Source organism: Crocodylus siamensis, chromosome 2 (genome assembly GCF_052110815.1).
Source record: "Crocodylus siamensis isolate JL-2025a chromosome 2, ASM5211081v1, whole genome shotgun sequence".
NCBI classification, from domain to species: domain Eukaryota; kingdom Metazoa; phylum Chordata; order Crocodylia; family Crocodylidae; genus Crocodylus; species Crocodylus siamensis.
In genome coordinates this window covers 252945535-252956377 of record NC_143396.1, presented here as the reverse complement: position 1 = coordinate 252956377, position 10843 = coordinate 252945535, and the positions used below count along the sequence as shown (strand labels likewise).

Below are 10843 nucleotides of genomic sequence, written 5' to 3'. Positions count from 1 at the left end.
GGCCCTGGCTCCGGCTGGTTTGGTTCCTGGCATAACACCAAAGTATCAATGTCATTCATCCTTCTTGTGAATGGTACTGTCCCTAGGCTCTGGAGGATGCCACCACTTCGCTTGGACTTCTTGTAGGAAGTGTTGTCCTAATATTACACCCTTCCTTTTCTGGCCCTGGCGAAACATCCTTTTTCATCCTTTGAGCGATATGATCCAGTTCGCCAGTTATTTCCTTTGTGTCCTGTGGTGGGAATAAGTAGTCAGGACCTGTGGTTTGTCTTCTCCAAGCAGAATCTGCATTTGTTATAAGCTTGGAGCTGTTGTTGTTTTAAATGTGACCTAGTTTTACTTCACTTGCTGAAGTGATCTGGGCAAGCAGCAGCACCATCGGCTGAGTTAGAGATTAACTCCTCCCCAAAGTCTTGTCCTCAACAGAACTGTAATTGAAGAGACCTGGTAAGGAAGAGAATCAAATGCTGCCAAGAGCATCAGGATTGGTAAAGGTACTTTTTAAGGTAGCGGACTGATGTCAACATCAGAATAGTGTTAGCCAGATTATTTGTTGGATAAAAGGATCCAGTCTCTAGTGCTTTGCTTTGGTGAGACAGTGTGATTGTGCTGGAGGGAAAATAAACAAGGGTGAGAAGCTGCTCCTTTCTAGCTGTAAGGAACAGTGAATGGTAGAGTGTTATTTCGGCTTTGAAAGTGAATTTGGTGTCTTTATAGTAAACAGAGGAGATTGAACTGAAATTTGCCATCTGTCTGTTCCTGTGGGAGAGGTGAAGACCTCAAGAGATACTGATATTGATACTTCCATTTCCATAGGGAATGGAAAGAACTTGGAGGATCTCTTAGATTTTTAGAATTGATCTCTTTCATCTTGTTTTCTTTTTTGCCAAGCCTCCATTTCACTTGGCTCTTGCAAACAGAGAGAGCAGATTCCGGCCCTGAAGAGGGATTGACAACATTTTGTTGTACTGGTTTTCGCTACTGATATGGCTTGATATTAGAGCCAGCCTGGTACCCCTTGACTCCTCAGTCTGTTGGGGGTATGTTTTAAAGTTAGGGTACCTATGTGTAGTTGCACCAATATCTTTGTACATTTAACTTGCATGAGAAGTTAATGACCATTTTAACTCGAAAGATAATTATTTTTTTGTGCACATGGTATAACTGCCTGTGGATGTTAGTTTTCATGCATAAACATGCCCTGTGCTTCCCAGAGTAGAAGTGTTCTCTCACTTGTTTTAATGAAAGACTGTCTTGCAGAAGTGATTCCAAACCTATTACGCCGGCAGGCAGGGTCCGCATCCAGGCAGACCTGGATAGGTTAGAGAAGTGGGTGGATCTGAACAGGATGCGGTTCAACAAGGACAAGTGCAGGGTGCTGCACCTGGGGAGAGGGAACCAGTATTATCGTTATAGGTTAGGGGCTGACCCTCTTAGCAGCACAGAGGCAGAGAGGGATCTTGGAGTCAGGATTGACTCCAGGATGAATATGAGTCGCCAATGCCACAAAGCAATAGGCAGAGCCAACCGCACCCTGTCATACATCAACACGAGCATCACTAACAGGTCCAGAGAGGTCTTGCTCCCCCTCTATGCGGAGCTGGTCAGGCCACAGCTGGAGTACTGTGTCCAGTTCTGGGCGCCACACTTCAAGAAGGACATGGAGAACCTGGAGAGGGTCCAGAGGAGGCCACTCGTATGGTTGAGGGCCTCTGTGGCCAGCCCTATGAGGAGAGGCTGAGGGACCTGAATCTCTTCAGTCTCCGCAAGAGGAGACTGAGGGGGGATCTTGTGGCTGCCTACAACTTTATCAGGGGCCATCAGCAGGGACCTGGGGAAAGTCTGTTCACCAGGGTCCCCCTTGGAGTCACCAGGAACAATGGCCACAAGCTGAGGGAAGATAGGTTTAGGTTAGATATTAGGAAGGACTACTTCACTGTAAGGGTGGCCAGAGCCTGGAATAGGCTTCCCAGAGAGGTGGTGCTCTCACCTTCCCTGGAAATCTTCAAGAGGAGACTGGATAGGCACCTGGCTGGGGTCTTATGACCCAGTGCTCCTTCCTGCCCATGGCGGGGGTTGGACTCGATGATCTGTCTAGGTCCCTTCTGACTCATTGATTCTATGATTCTATTTTTCCTTAATGCTGTGCTTAAATCTGCTTGAGGGCAGAAGAGGAAACTAATATAAATATAAATCCACCAATGTAGCAACAAATATTGAGATGAAAAAAGCTGTTACTTTGGGGCTCCAATAAGTCCTTTTTTTGCACTGTGGGCTTCCTAGTGGCTCTGCAGCTGTAATCATGGCTGCTTGCAGACATTAAAAAAACCAAGCCAAATCATGCTTTACTGGAAGAAGTGGTGCATTACTTCAACCCAGCTCTGTATCAGCTGTATAGATCAGGCACTTCCATGGGGCTTTTTGGGACTTTTATCTAACAGCTGATATTAGATAAAAGCACCAAAAAAGCCTCACTAAAGTGCCTGATCCATACGGACATTGGGTGAGCTGGGTCCAACTATGTGCCATATCTTCTGGGCATGTTACTGGGCTTGGTGCAGGAGCACATTGAGTTTAAAGTAAAGCGCTGGGTTTTTCTGGGGGTTTTTTTGTTTTTAATGTCTGCAAGCAGCCCATGTTACCACACCGGTGCTGGATTCTATTCCCTTTAGAGCTGCAGTTGCATCAACACAGGGGTGTTGGACTTAGGATCTATGGCTGGATTTGGCCTGCAGAGCCATGGTGTGTAGCTCATGGGGCTTGTAGAGAGGCATGGGGGTTTGGGGATAGGGGAAGCAGGGGTGGGACCTGTTGCTGAAATCTGGGGCACAGATCCCCATTGGTGATGTGTATAGGTGGTAGAGGGATGAGCAATGGCTGCATTAACTCCCACAACTCTGTAGCCTGGTTCTAGCCTGTGAGGAGTACCCCCCAGTCTGGATCTGGCTGAGGGGGGTGGTAAGGGGAGGAATTTTGACACATCTGCACTAATACACAACACTTGGAGCTTTGTTATGTATATATACTCCACTGCCTCCACAGTGGTTACACTAACAAACCCTGTTCTCACTGCTGGGTTTTAATTCCCTTTCAAGCCCTTAAATAACAGTGGTACAAACCTAGTTTCCAGTATGGTGTCCTGCTTGCCATCCCAGTTATGCAGGTACTTCTCTTTGAGCCAGATGTAGTATATGTCTTCCGAATTCCACTTTTCTTTTTAGGGGGTCAGGAAACTACCACTCTCTTAGCTCAAGCACAGTTAGGCCCCTAGAGCAGGGGTCAAGAATGTTTTGTAGTGGGCAGCTGCTTTAATGGTGGTTGTCTATGAACACGGGTCACTTCCAACCTGGCCTGTACCACCAGAGCTGGAGTGACGGTTGCTGCTCCCCATGATGGTTCTACTGTCGCTGTTTCTCCCTGCTGCACAGGTGAAACTTTTTACTGCTGTTGAAATGCCATCAAGCCCCTCAGCCCCATGGGCTGGATAAAATGCCTCTGCAGGCTGCAGATTGCCGATCTTTGCTTGCGAGTAACTTGGTATTTTCTCTGCCCATCAGTAAGGGGCATCTAAAGATATGGTTTCTTTTGCAGAAACTTTAGTTAGCTTTGTTATGCTGCAGCTCTTAATTGCTTGCCAACATCATTAGTCCTTCTTTATGGTAAGTGAATAGAATTACGTCCTGAGTACCAGTTAACCAGGGCAGGATATTTACTTCTGTAAACTGTGGCTGTGAAAGCATCTTAGAACTGGTTCTAGTATATATGCTGGGTGCAAATGTGGCAGCTCCTTCATTTCCACCATCCACCTGACTTGGCACCCTACCTGCCATTTCATGCAGAGATAATGAAATGAAAACGTAACGGGCTGATTGAGGGAGACGGCTGGTTGGACACAGGGAATTGTATCTGAAATTGTACAACCAAAAGCAAATGGCCCAGGATTGTATTGTCATCAGTTGCCTGGGGGTTGAACAGTTCGGTTCTTGCTTATTCTGGGACTCTTCAGTCTGGAAAAGCAAAGGCTCAGGTGTGACTTGGTGGCAGCCTATAAGTATATAAAGGGTGTGCATTAGGAACTGGGAGAATGTCTGTTCACCAGGGCACCCCAAAGGAAGACTAGGTTTAATGGTCACAAACTACTGCAAAACCATTTTAGATTGGACATAAGGAAAAATTTCTTTACCATATGAGTTTCCAGAGTCTGGAATAGACTCCCCCTAGAAGTGGTGCAAGCACCTACTCTGGATAACTTTAAGAAACACTTGGATGCTTATCTAGCTGGGGTGATCTGACTTCCTGCCTCTTGGGCAGGGGGCTGGACTCAATGATCTCACAAGGTCCCTTCCAGCCCTAATGTTTATAAAATCTATGAAACAAGCTATAATTTTTGGTATGATTTGTTGGAGAAGGCAACGGATTCTGGGCTGAGGTTTGGGGTACCTTATGTAGATGAGTCCAGAATGCCATTGCTGAACTAATGTTTTTCCCTGGTCTAAATAAGCTGATTCTGTGTGTGCGGGTAGGGTATTTCCCTGTAGGTTTCTAAGCAGTTTGGAGTCACTCAGTGATATAAGGCCTTGTGGAAATGCCCAAATTACTCAGGGGTGGAATGCACTCCTTTTTTGAAAGGTGACGCTACAAAGGTAGCAATTAGGCCTGGGGAGGTAGAAGCAGGAATGCAATACTGGGTTTGAAAACAGTTAATCCACTAGAATTTCTTTGCCAGAGAAACCAGAATTAGTTGTTTTAGAAACTTTCCTATAAACTATGCCCTGTAATATATTCCTGTCTAGCCTGAACTGCAGCTTCAAAACCATCAATACCACTGGGTGAAGGGGACCTTGTGACAAATTGGCTCTTGTGGAGCAAGGTTTGAAATTGAGTGTTAGGTAAGCCAAAGGAATTAGTTTTAAAAAGTTACAGATTTGGAGGTGACGTCTCTAGTACACACCATGAAAGGTTTGGGGTGAGAGCCATGAGTCAGTTACCCAACCCAAATCATAAGGGAATAGCTAGATTTGTAGCTTTTGTCTTATATTAAGAACTGAAAGGGCAGAAGCTGGAAACTGCATATAGGGAAGAGGGTAAGCACTTGTGCCCTGGGGTCTTCAGTTCTGTTCACTCAGCCAGAAGGAATAAATAGCTGAGTGGGTGGGATTTTCCTTGAGATTTTGGGGAGGGGGAGGGAGCAGGAGACTGGATTTTTCTGCCACACAACTAAAGAAGTCTGCACAGATTTCCCTGTGTGTTCACCTATGTGGCTGGAGAGGTTGATGTCGTGGAGCAGAGATTGAGGAAGACAGCAGGTTCCCTGCAGTAGATAGGGTTGAGGAGGTGAAGGAAAGCATGGTGAAGTGGAGGGAGTGCAAGTTGGGAGCATGAGAAGGTGGCGGGGGGGGGGGCAGCAGCAGGTGATGTGGGAAATATATAGGGGAATACCCCAGTTAGCTGCCTGACGGTGAGAATACTCTGAGAGACAACTCGTGCTATGCCTTGCATTCTTAATTTATTTGTCTGCTTTCCACACTTTGTATTCTGAATGACTGTGAGCTAGGTAGGCTGTATGACCCCCTGGCCTGTTTCCTGTCCTTTGAAAGCTGCACATTTCCCTGCCTAGGTCCAGACAGAGAGATGCACATAACCTCTTATAACTCAGAGTTTAGGTGGAGGGACTGTGGTGTTGAGGATAAAGTACCTTCTGATGCCATCTTCTGCTTAGCTGTGGGACCCTTCCTAAGTGGCTACAGCAGATTCATCCCATCTGTTTTGGGGATCCAAGTACCTGTGAAACCTTTACCCTTGTGTATAAAAAGTTCCTGTAGCTGTGCAGTCTTCTCTGAAGGTGGTGCAATCACATTTTGGAGGGTACTGTACTGTACTTTTCAGCTTCACTCTTTCCTCTGTGTGGGAGGTTCAAGCAGTGTACGGTCCATAGACTTGACTCCAGGACGGGAGGCACAGGGCAGGTACCTGGTTGCTTTGCTGATGCTGTCAGCCTGTTGGATTCCATCTTGGGCAGGCGCTGGCTTGCTACATCTTGGAATGGGTAGGTTTCAGGTAATTGGCCCAGTGTGTTTGGGTGACATCTTGAAAGGTGATGAAGCGACATTCCAAACTTTGGAGTATGGTGGAGCCTAGCACTTCACTGGCACTTTTACTGCACCTATGCTTGTGGCTCTTGAATTTTACATCCTTTATGTAGTCCTTCTGCCTAGGCTTTCCTCATTCTTGGATAAACATAACTAATTTGTTTTCCTTTTCTCTTTCCTCAGGAAGACCAGAAAACATCTGGAAGCTGCTGAGTGTAACAGGACACAATATTCTCTTCCACACTGGGGGAGAAGTTCCTGCACTTGTATTCTCTTCCTCCAGTTGTGACTCTGCAATGCAGGTTCCAAGAGCCATTATGTTCTTTTGCTTGGACCACTTCTGCTGACCTTTGCCCCACCTCTTAGTGCCAAGGGAAAGGACACTGAGGCATGGGTGCCCTTCTGTTGGTTTTCAGAATGTGGGCAGTCATGTAAAGGTATGCCATTACTATTAACTGGAAGAGTGTGCGCTGGTTGAGGCTAGCAGGATGGATTTGCGGGGCTGGAAGGAGATGCCATTCAGATAGGGAAATGTCAATCTTAGGTTTCCTGCATATTGGTGCCCTTTGCTGTTACAACAGCTGACAAGATAAGAAACTCCACTTTTGTGTGGGTTAGTATGCAGAACGTAATCTCTACTTAATGGCTGATGAGGTGGTAAGCTGCATTTTATGTGTTAGTGTCTGTCTATGTTGTTACCACCCCTAGCTGTTTTTGTTTCATCCATTGGCTGTATCTTCTCAACCACAGTTGCATGCACTTTGTGGGTGGAGACTCTCTTTTTTTCACAACATGTTTGTATACCACCTAGTCCCTGGAAAACTTGATCCCTGACTGGGGCCTTTAAACAGTGCTCACTATTAATAATATGCTGAGACCAGGTTCTAGCTTCTAGAACACGTTGATCCCTGCACTACCTCTTTACTATAACAGTAGGGACCCTGGGCCACTTCTGTACTGTTTGGAAAAACAGGATGTGTATGGTGTTTTCACTTTGCTGAAATGAGAAAGATACAGGTGCACTTCTCTGCCCTATTCTGTGGCTGTGTTTTGTAAGAGTCATATGTATTTCAGCCCTCTGCTAGGGATTTCCTGTTGGAGAGGGAAGGGATTCTTATCTATGGCCATTTATTCCTTAAACTTTTTGCTTAAATTATTAGCAGTTGTGCTGGTGATTCTCTGTGGTCTGTCTGCATAACAGAGAATAGCTAGAGGCCCAGGGAAACCTACTTGGTGGCTTGTGTGAACAACCTGCAGCCACCACTGTTACAAGTGGTGATCCTCTAGCCAATAGCATAGCTGTATATCACAGTACACCAAGATTCTTTATTCACTTCCAGTATGTTCTCTGTGGCTCACATTGTATCATTATTTCAGAGATCCCAGCTTCTAAACAGGAATTTACAATGTGATTGCTAGGCTGCTTGCATCTTCACAGCCTGTTGGTATCTTGCTTTAAGAATCTTAGGGAAGGAAGACAATTTCTCAGCTTCCACATACAGCATTTCAGATAGACAGGAGATTAGTTCTGCTCCCCTATTAAGCCATAAGGCACTAAATATTTGTTTGATGTGAACCAAAAGGCCGTGCTCAGGTCAGTGTGTGAGGAAGCATCACTGCATTGGCCTTGGCCTATTTTGTGTTCTAGATGCAGCTGTGATCTTCGGCTGTGTGTCTCACCGAAGGGACCTGATGTTTTACATTATTGGTAAGTGAAGGAGAGAATGCTGTTGTGTCTTTACATCTCTCAGTAGGATCTTGAACCTTTCAGGGGCTTAGAGTTTACATGACAAACATGAAGTTATTGTCTCACCACACTGTTCTCTCTGCCTGGCAGTCTTTTCCTGTCATCCTTTTGCCCTTTGTAACTCCAAGTAGATTCATCCCATTGACCTAACTTCTAGCTCATCCCTCCACTTTTCTTTCAGAAGCTAGTGCAAGTTATTCCTTCTCTGTTGGCTTGCAGCCCAGTCTTAATACTGCATGTGGTGACTGTCCTGTTGGAATCTCAGTAATTCTTTCTTAGATGCTCAAAGGGAATCAGTCATGGGTGTTATTTAAACTCTGCTGGGCCATATTTGAGACTTGGAAGCCTATCTCCATCTTTCTCCAAGTTGCAGTTGTTTGCAGAATTTTACAACCAAAGGACTGTTAGCATCATCTTAGGGCCCTGCTTCACATTCAAATCAAAACTGGATAGAAACCAGTTATAGAGTTGTTACACATTTTTATAGCTGGATATTCATTTTTATCGTGTGATAATTATGTTGCACATGTGACTTCTTTAAATTTATTGCACAGTTAACCAGTTAATTGTGTGATAATTACTTTGCATTTGTAGCTGGTCTTACTTTGCATGTGTGGCCAGTCTAAATTATTGCATGATTAACCAGTTAATTGTATAATATATGTAACGTGTAGTAGGGGCCTTAGACTAACCTCTGGCATAATGTACAGCAGGGGTTGTCAACCCAAGGTACACGGGAAGGCCCTAGGGGGTGCGCATCGCCATGCAGTGTCCTGTGCAGCCATGCAGGTGCCACCCACCTGGCTGGACACAGGGGGCAGGGGAAGCTTGCACATGGCAGCTGCTACTGTTCCACATTTGGCCATGTGCCTCCCCTGCTCTGCACCCAGCTGCTGGGGGTACACTGCTCCAAAAATATTGAAAAACCTTATTGTAAAGAACAAAATGTTGCACAGTTCCTGCATCAAACCTCTAATTTCTTAGTGTTTTTCTAAACACCATGCTCTTTGTATTCAGTACCGTGAGGTTGAAGTCTTCGTGCCTCACCAAGCTATGTTGTGGTGACTACCCCTTGTTCTCTCTCTACTGCAGGTGGGATCACAGTGTCTGTGGTAGCCTTCTTCTTCACCATTAAGTTCCTCTTTGAGCTTGCCGCACGTGTAGTCAGCTTCCTCCAGCATGAGGACCGGGAGCGCCGAGGGGAGCGAACTATTTATGACTACGTGCGAGGCAACTACCTGGACCCCCGGTCCTGCAAAGTCTCCTGGGATTGGAAGGACCCCTATGAGGTGGGCCATAGCATGGCCTTCCGAGTGCATGTAAGGGATTGTTTCTGTATCCACACAGTTTGGGGTTTAGGAGCAGAGTGCTGCTTCTAGGGGATGTATGGGATAATTCCTTCCATGTCTGGAGGATTACAGGAAGGGGGGTGAGGTATCCTTCCCTGGACCATCAGATCATTTTCATAGTTAAGATGACATGGTTAAGTCTAACAAATTCCTTTTATGCTGTTGCTTCTCATCAGCACAGACTGGGTCAGCTCCTGGGGTGAGTGTCTCCTATACACCCTCCTCTATGGTGAATTGATGAGGGTTCCTGCATACATCTCTGCTGGGGACACATGGATGAGACCTAGTGGTCTCCCTGTAAGGATGTGGCTTTGTCTGCTCTCCTTTTGGGATTGGGGTCTATTGATTCTGCTCTGGATACCCACTAACGATTCAGAGATGAATCGCTTAGAAGCATGTTTTTTTCAGGTCACTTTTTAGACCCCCAGCACAATAATAAGGAATAAGGTGATCCAGTGCTCAGAAGTCCCACCTGGGAGTATCCTGTCTGTGTTAGAGCTGGGGCCTGGTCCTGCACTTGCTGTCCCCCTTCTCCCTTGCTGAGGCAGGGCTCTGTCCTGCTCTTATTGCCCTATGTTGCAATACTGTTCTTTTCTCTCTGTGCTTATCTGGGGTTCTCCATTCCCTATGTAGTTATTCTATAAGAATGGACAGCCCTTCCCTGCTCATCGGCCTGTGGGACTGCGAGTTCACATCTGCCATGTGGAGCTAGCAATTGATATCCCTGTGACTCAGGAAGTTCTTCAGGAGCCCAGTTCCAATGTGGTAAAAGTGGCATTCACCGTGCGCAGGGCTGGGCGATATGAGATCACCATAAAACTTGGTGGTTTGAATGTGGCCTACAGTCCTTACTACAAACTGTTTCAGCCAGGTAAGGTCAAGATATTCTAGGTAGTGAGTATTAATTGCTGAGTTGAGAAATGTGGGTGGATGGGAAGAATTGTCTTCCTTTATTCTGTTCTTTTCACACGCTACCCTAAATAACAGAGACTGTTGATTAGAGTAAGACTGTGATCAGCAAGTATAGATAAAATTTGCCTTACCCCGGAGTAGGCTGTTGGTGCCACTTAGCATCTTACCATGTGAAACTTCATTCTTACACCCAGCTAGTGGTCAGATATGCCCTTTTATGCACAGAATTATTTGTTGTGTGCCAGCCAAAGTTAGTAACATTTGGTTACTTTGGTTTGACTGTAGGCCTTTTTTGATCCTCTAAACCAGGGGGGGCAATTATTTGGGTCTGTGGGCCACATAAGGAGTCTTGGTAAGCTGTTGTGGGTTGGGTCAGCACCCTCTCCACCCCCCACAACAGCTTAGCAAAACTCCGTAAGTGGCTCTGCTCTGTGCTTGGCTGGGTAGCTGGGATGGGGCTGCAGGTGGGCAGGTAGTGGGGTGGGCAGGCAGGGTGGGGATTGGGATCTCAGGGCAGTGACAGTGTGGGCCTGGGGCTCAGGGCAGAGCTGTGATCTGTCCACATGCCCCTGCAAAAGGTGCTGGTTCTGCTTTTAGGGGCATGTAGGGAGCTGATTATGGCTCTGCCCCAGGCCCTGGCCACACAGTCACCATCCAGTGATCCTAGGATCTCCCTGGAGACCGGTCTGGGACCTGCATGGGCAGGGTGCTTGGCTAGGCAGACGGGATGCAGCCACAGGTGCGCA

The 10843-nt window shown here is 46.4% G+C and overlaps 1 protein-coding gene across 2 annotated transcripts in view; it reads left to right on the top strand.

Moving 5' to 3' along the window:
- AREL1 (apoptosis resistant E3 ubiquitin protein ligase 1) overlaps positions 1-10843 on the top strand; it is a 33375-nt gene that overhangs the window by 1115 nt on the left and 21417 nt on the right. Inside the window, exons 2-5 of one of the 2 annotated variants that reach the window (XM_090033687.1) lie at positions 6273-6526; positions 7738-7797; positions 8929-9125; positions 9819-10056. In XM_090033687.1, the coding sequence (XP_089889813.1) occupies positions 7782-7797; positions 8929-9125; positions 9819-10056 (451 nt within the window). In that variant the 5' untranslated portion in view covers positions 6273-6526; positions 7738-7781. Of the gene's footprint in view, positions 1-6272; positions 6527-7737; positions 7798-8928; positions 9156-9818; positions 10057-10843 lie in introns of both variants that reach the window. The other variant, XM_090033686.1, reaches the window with a different exon arrangement.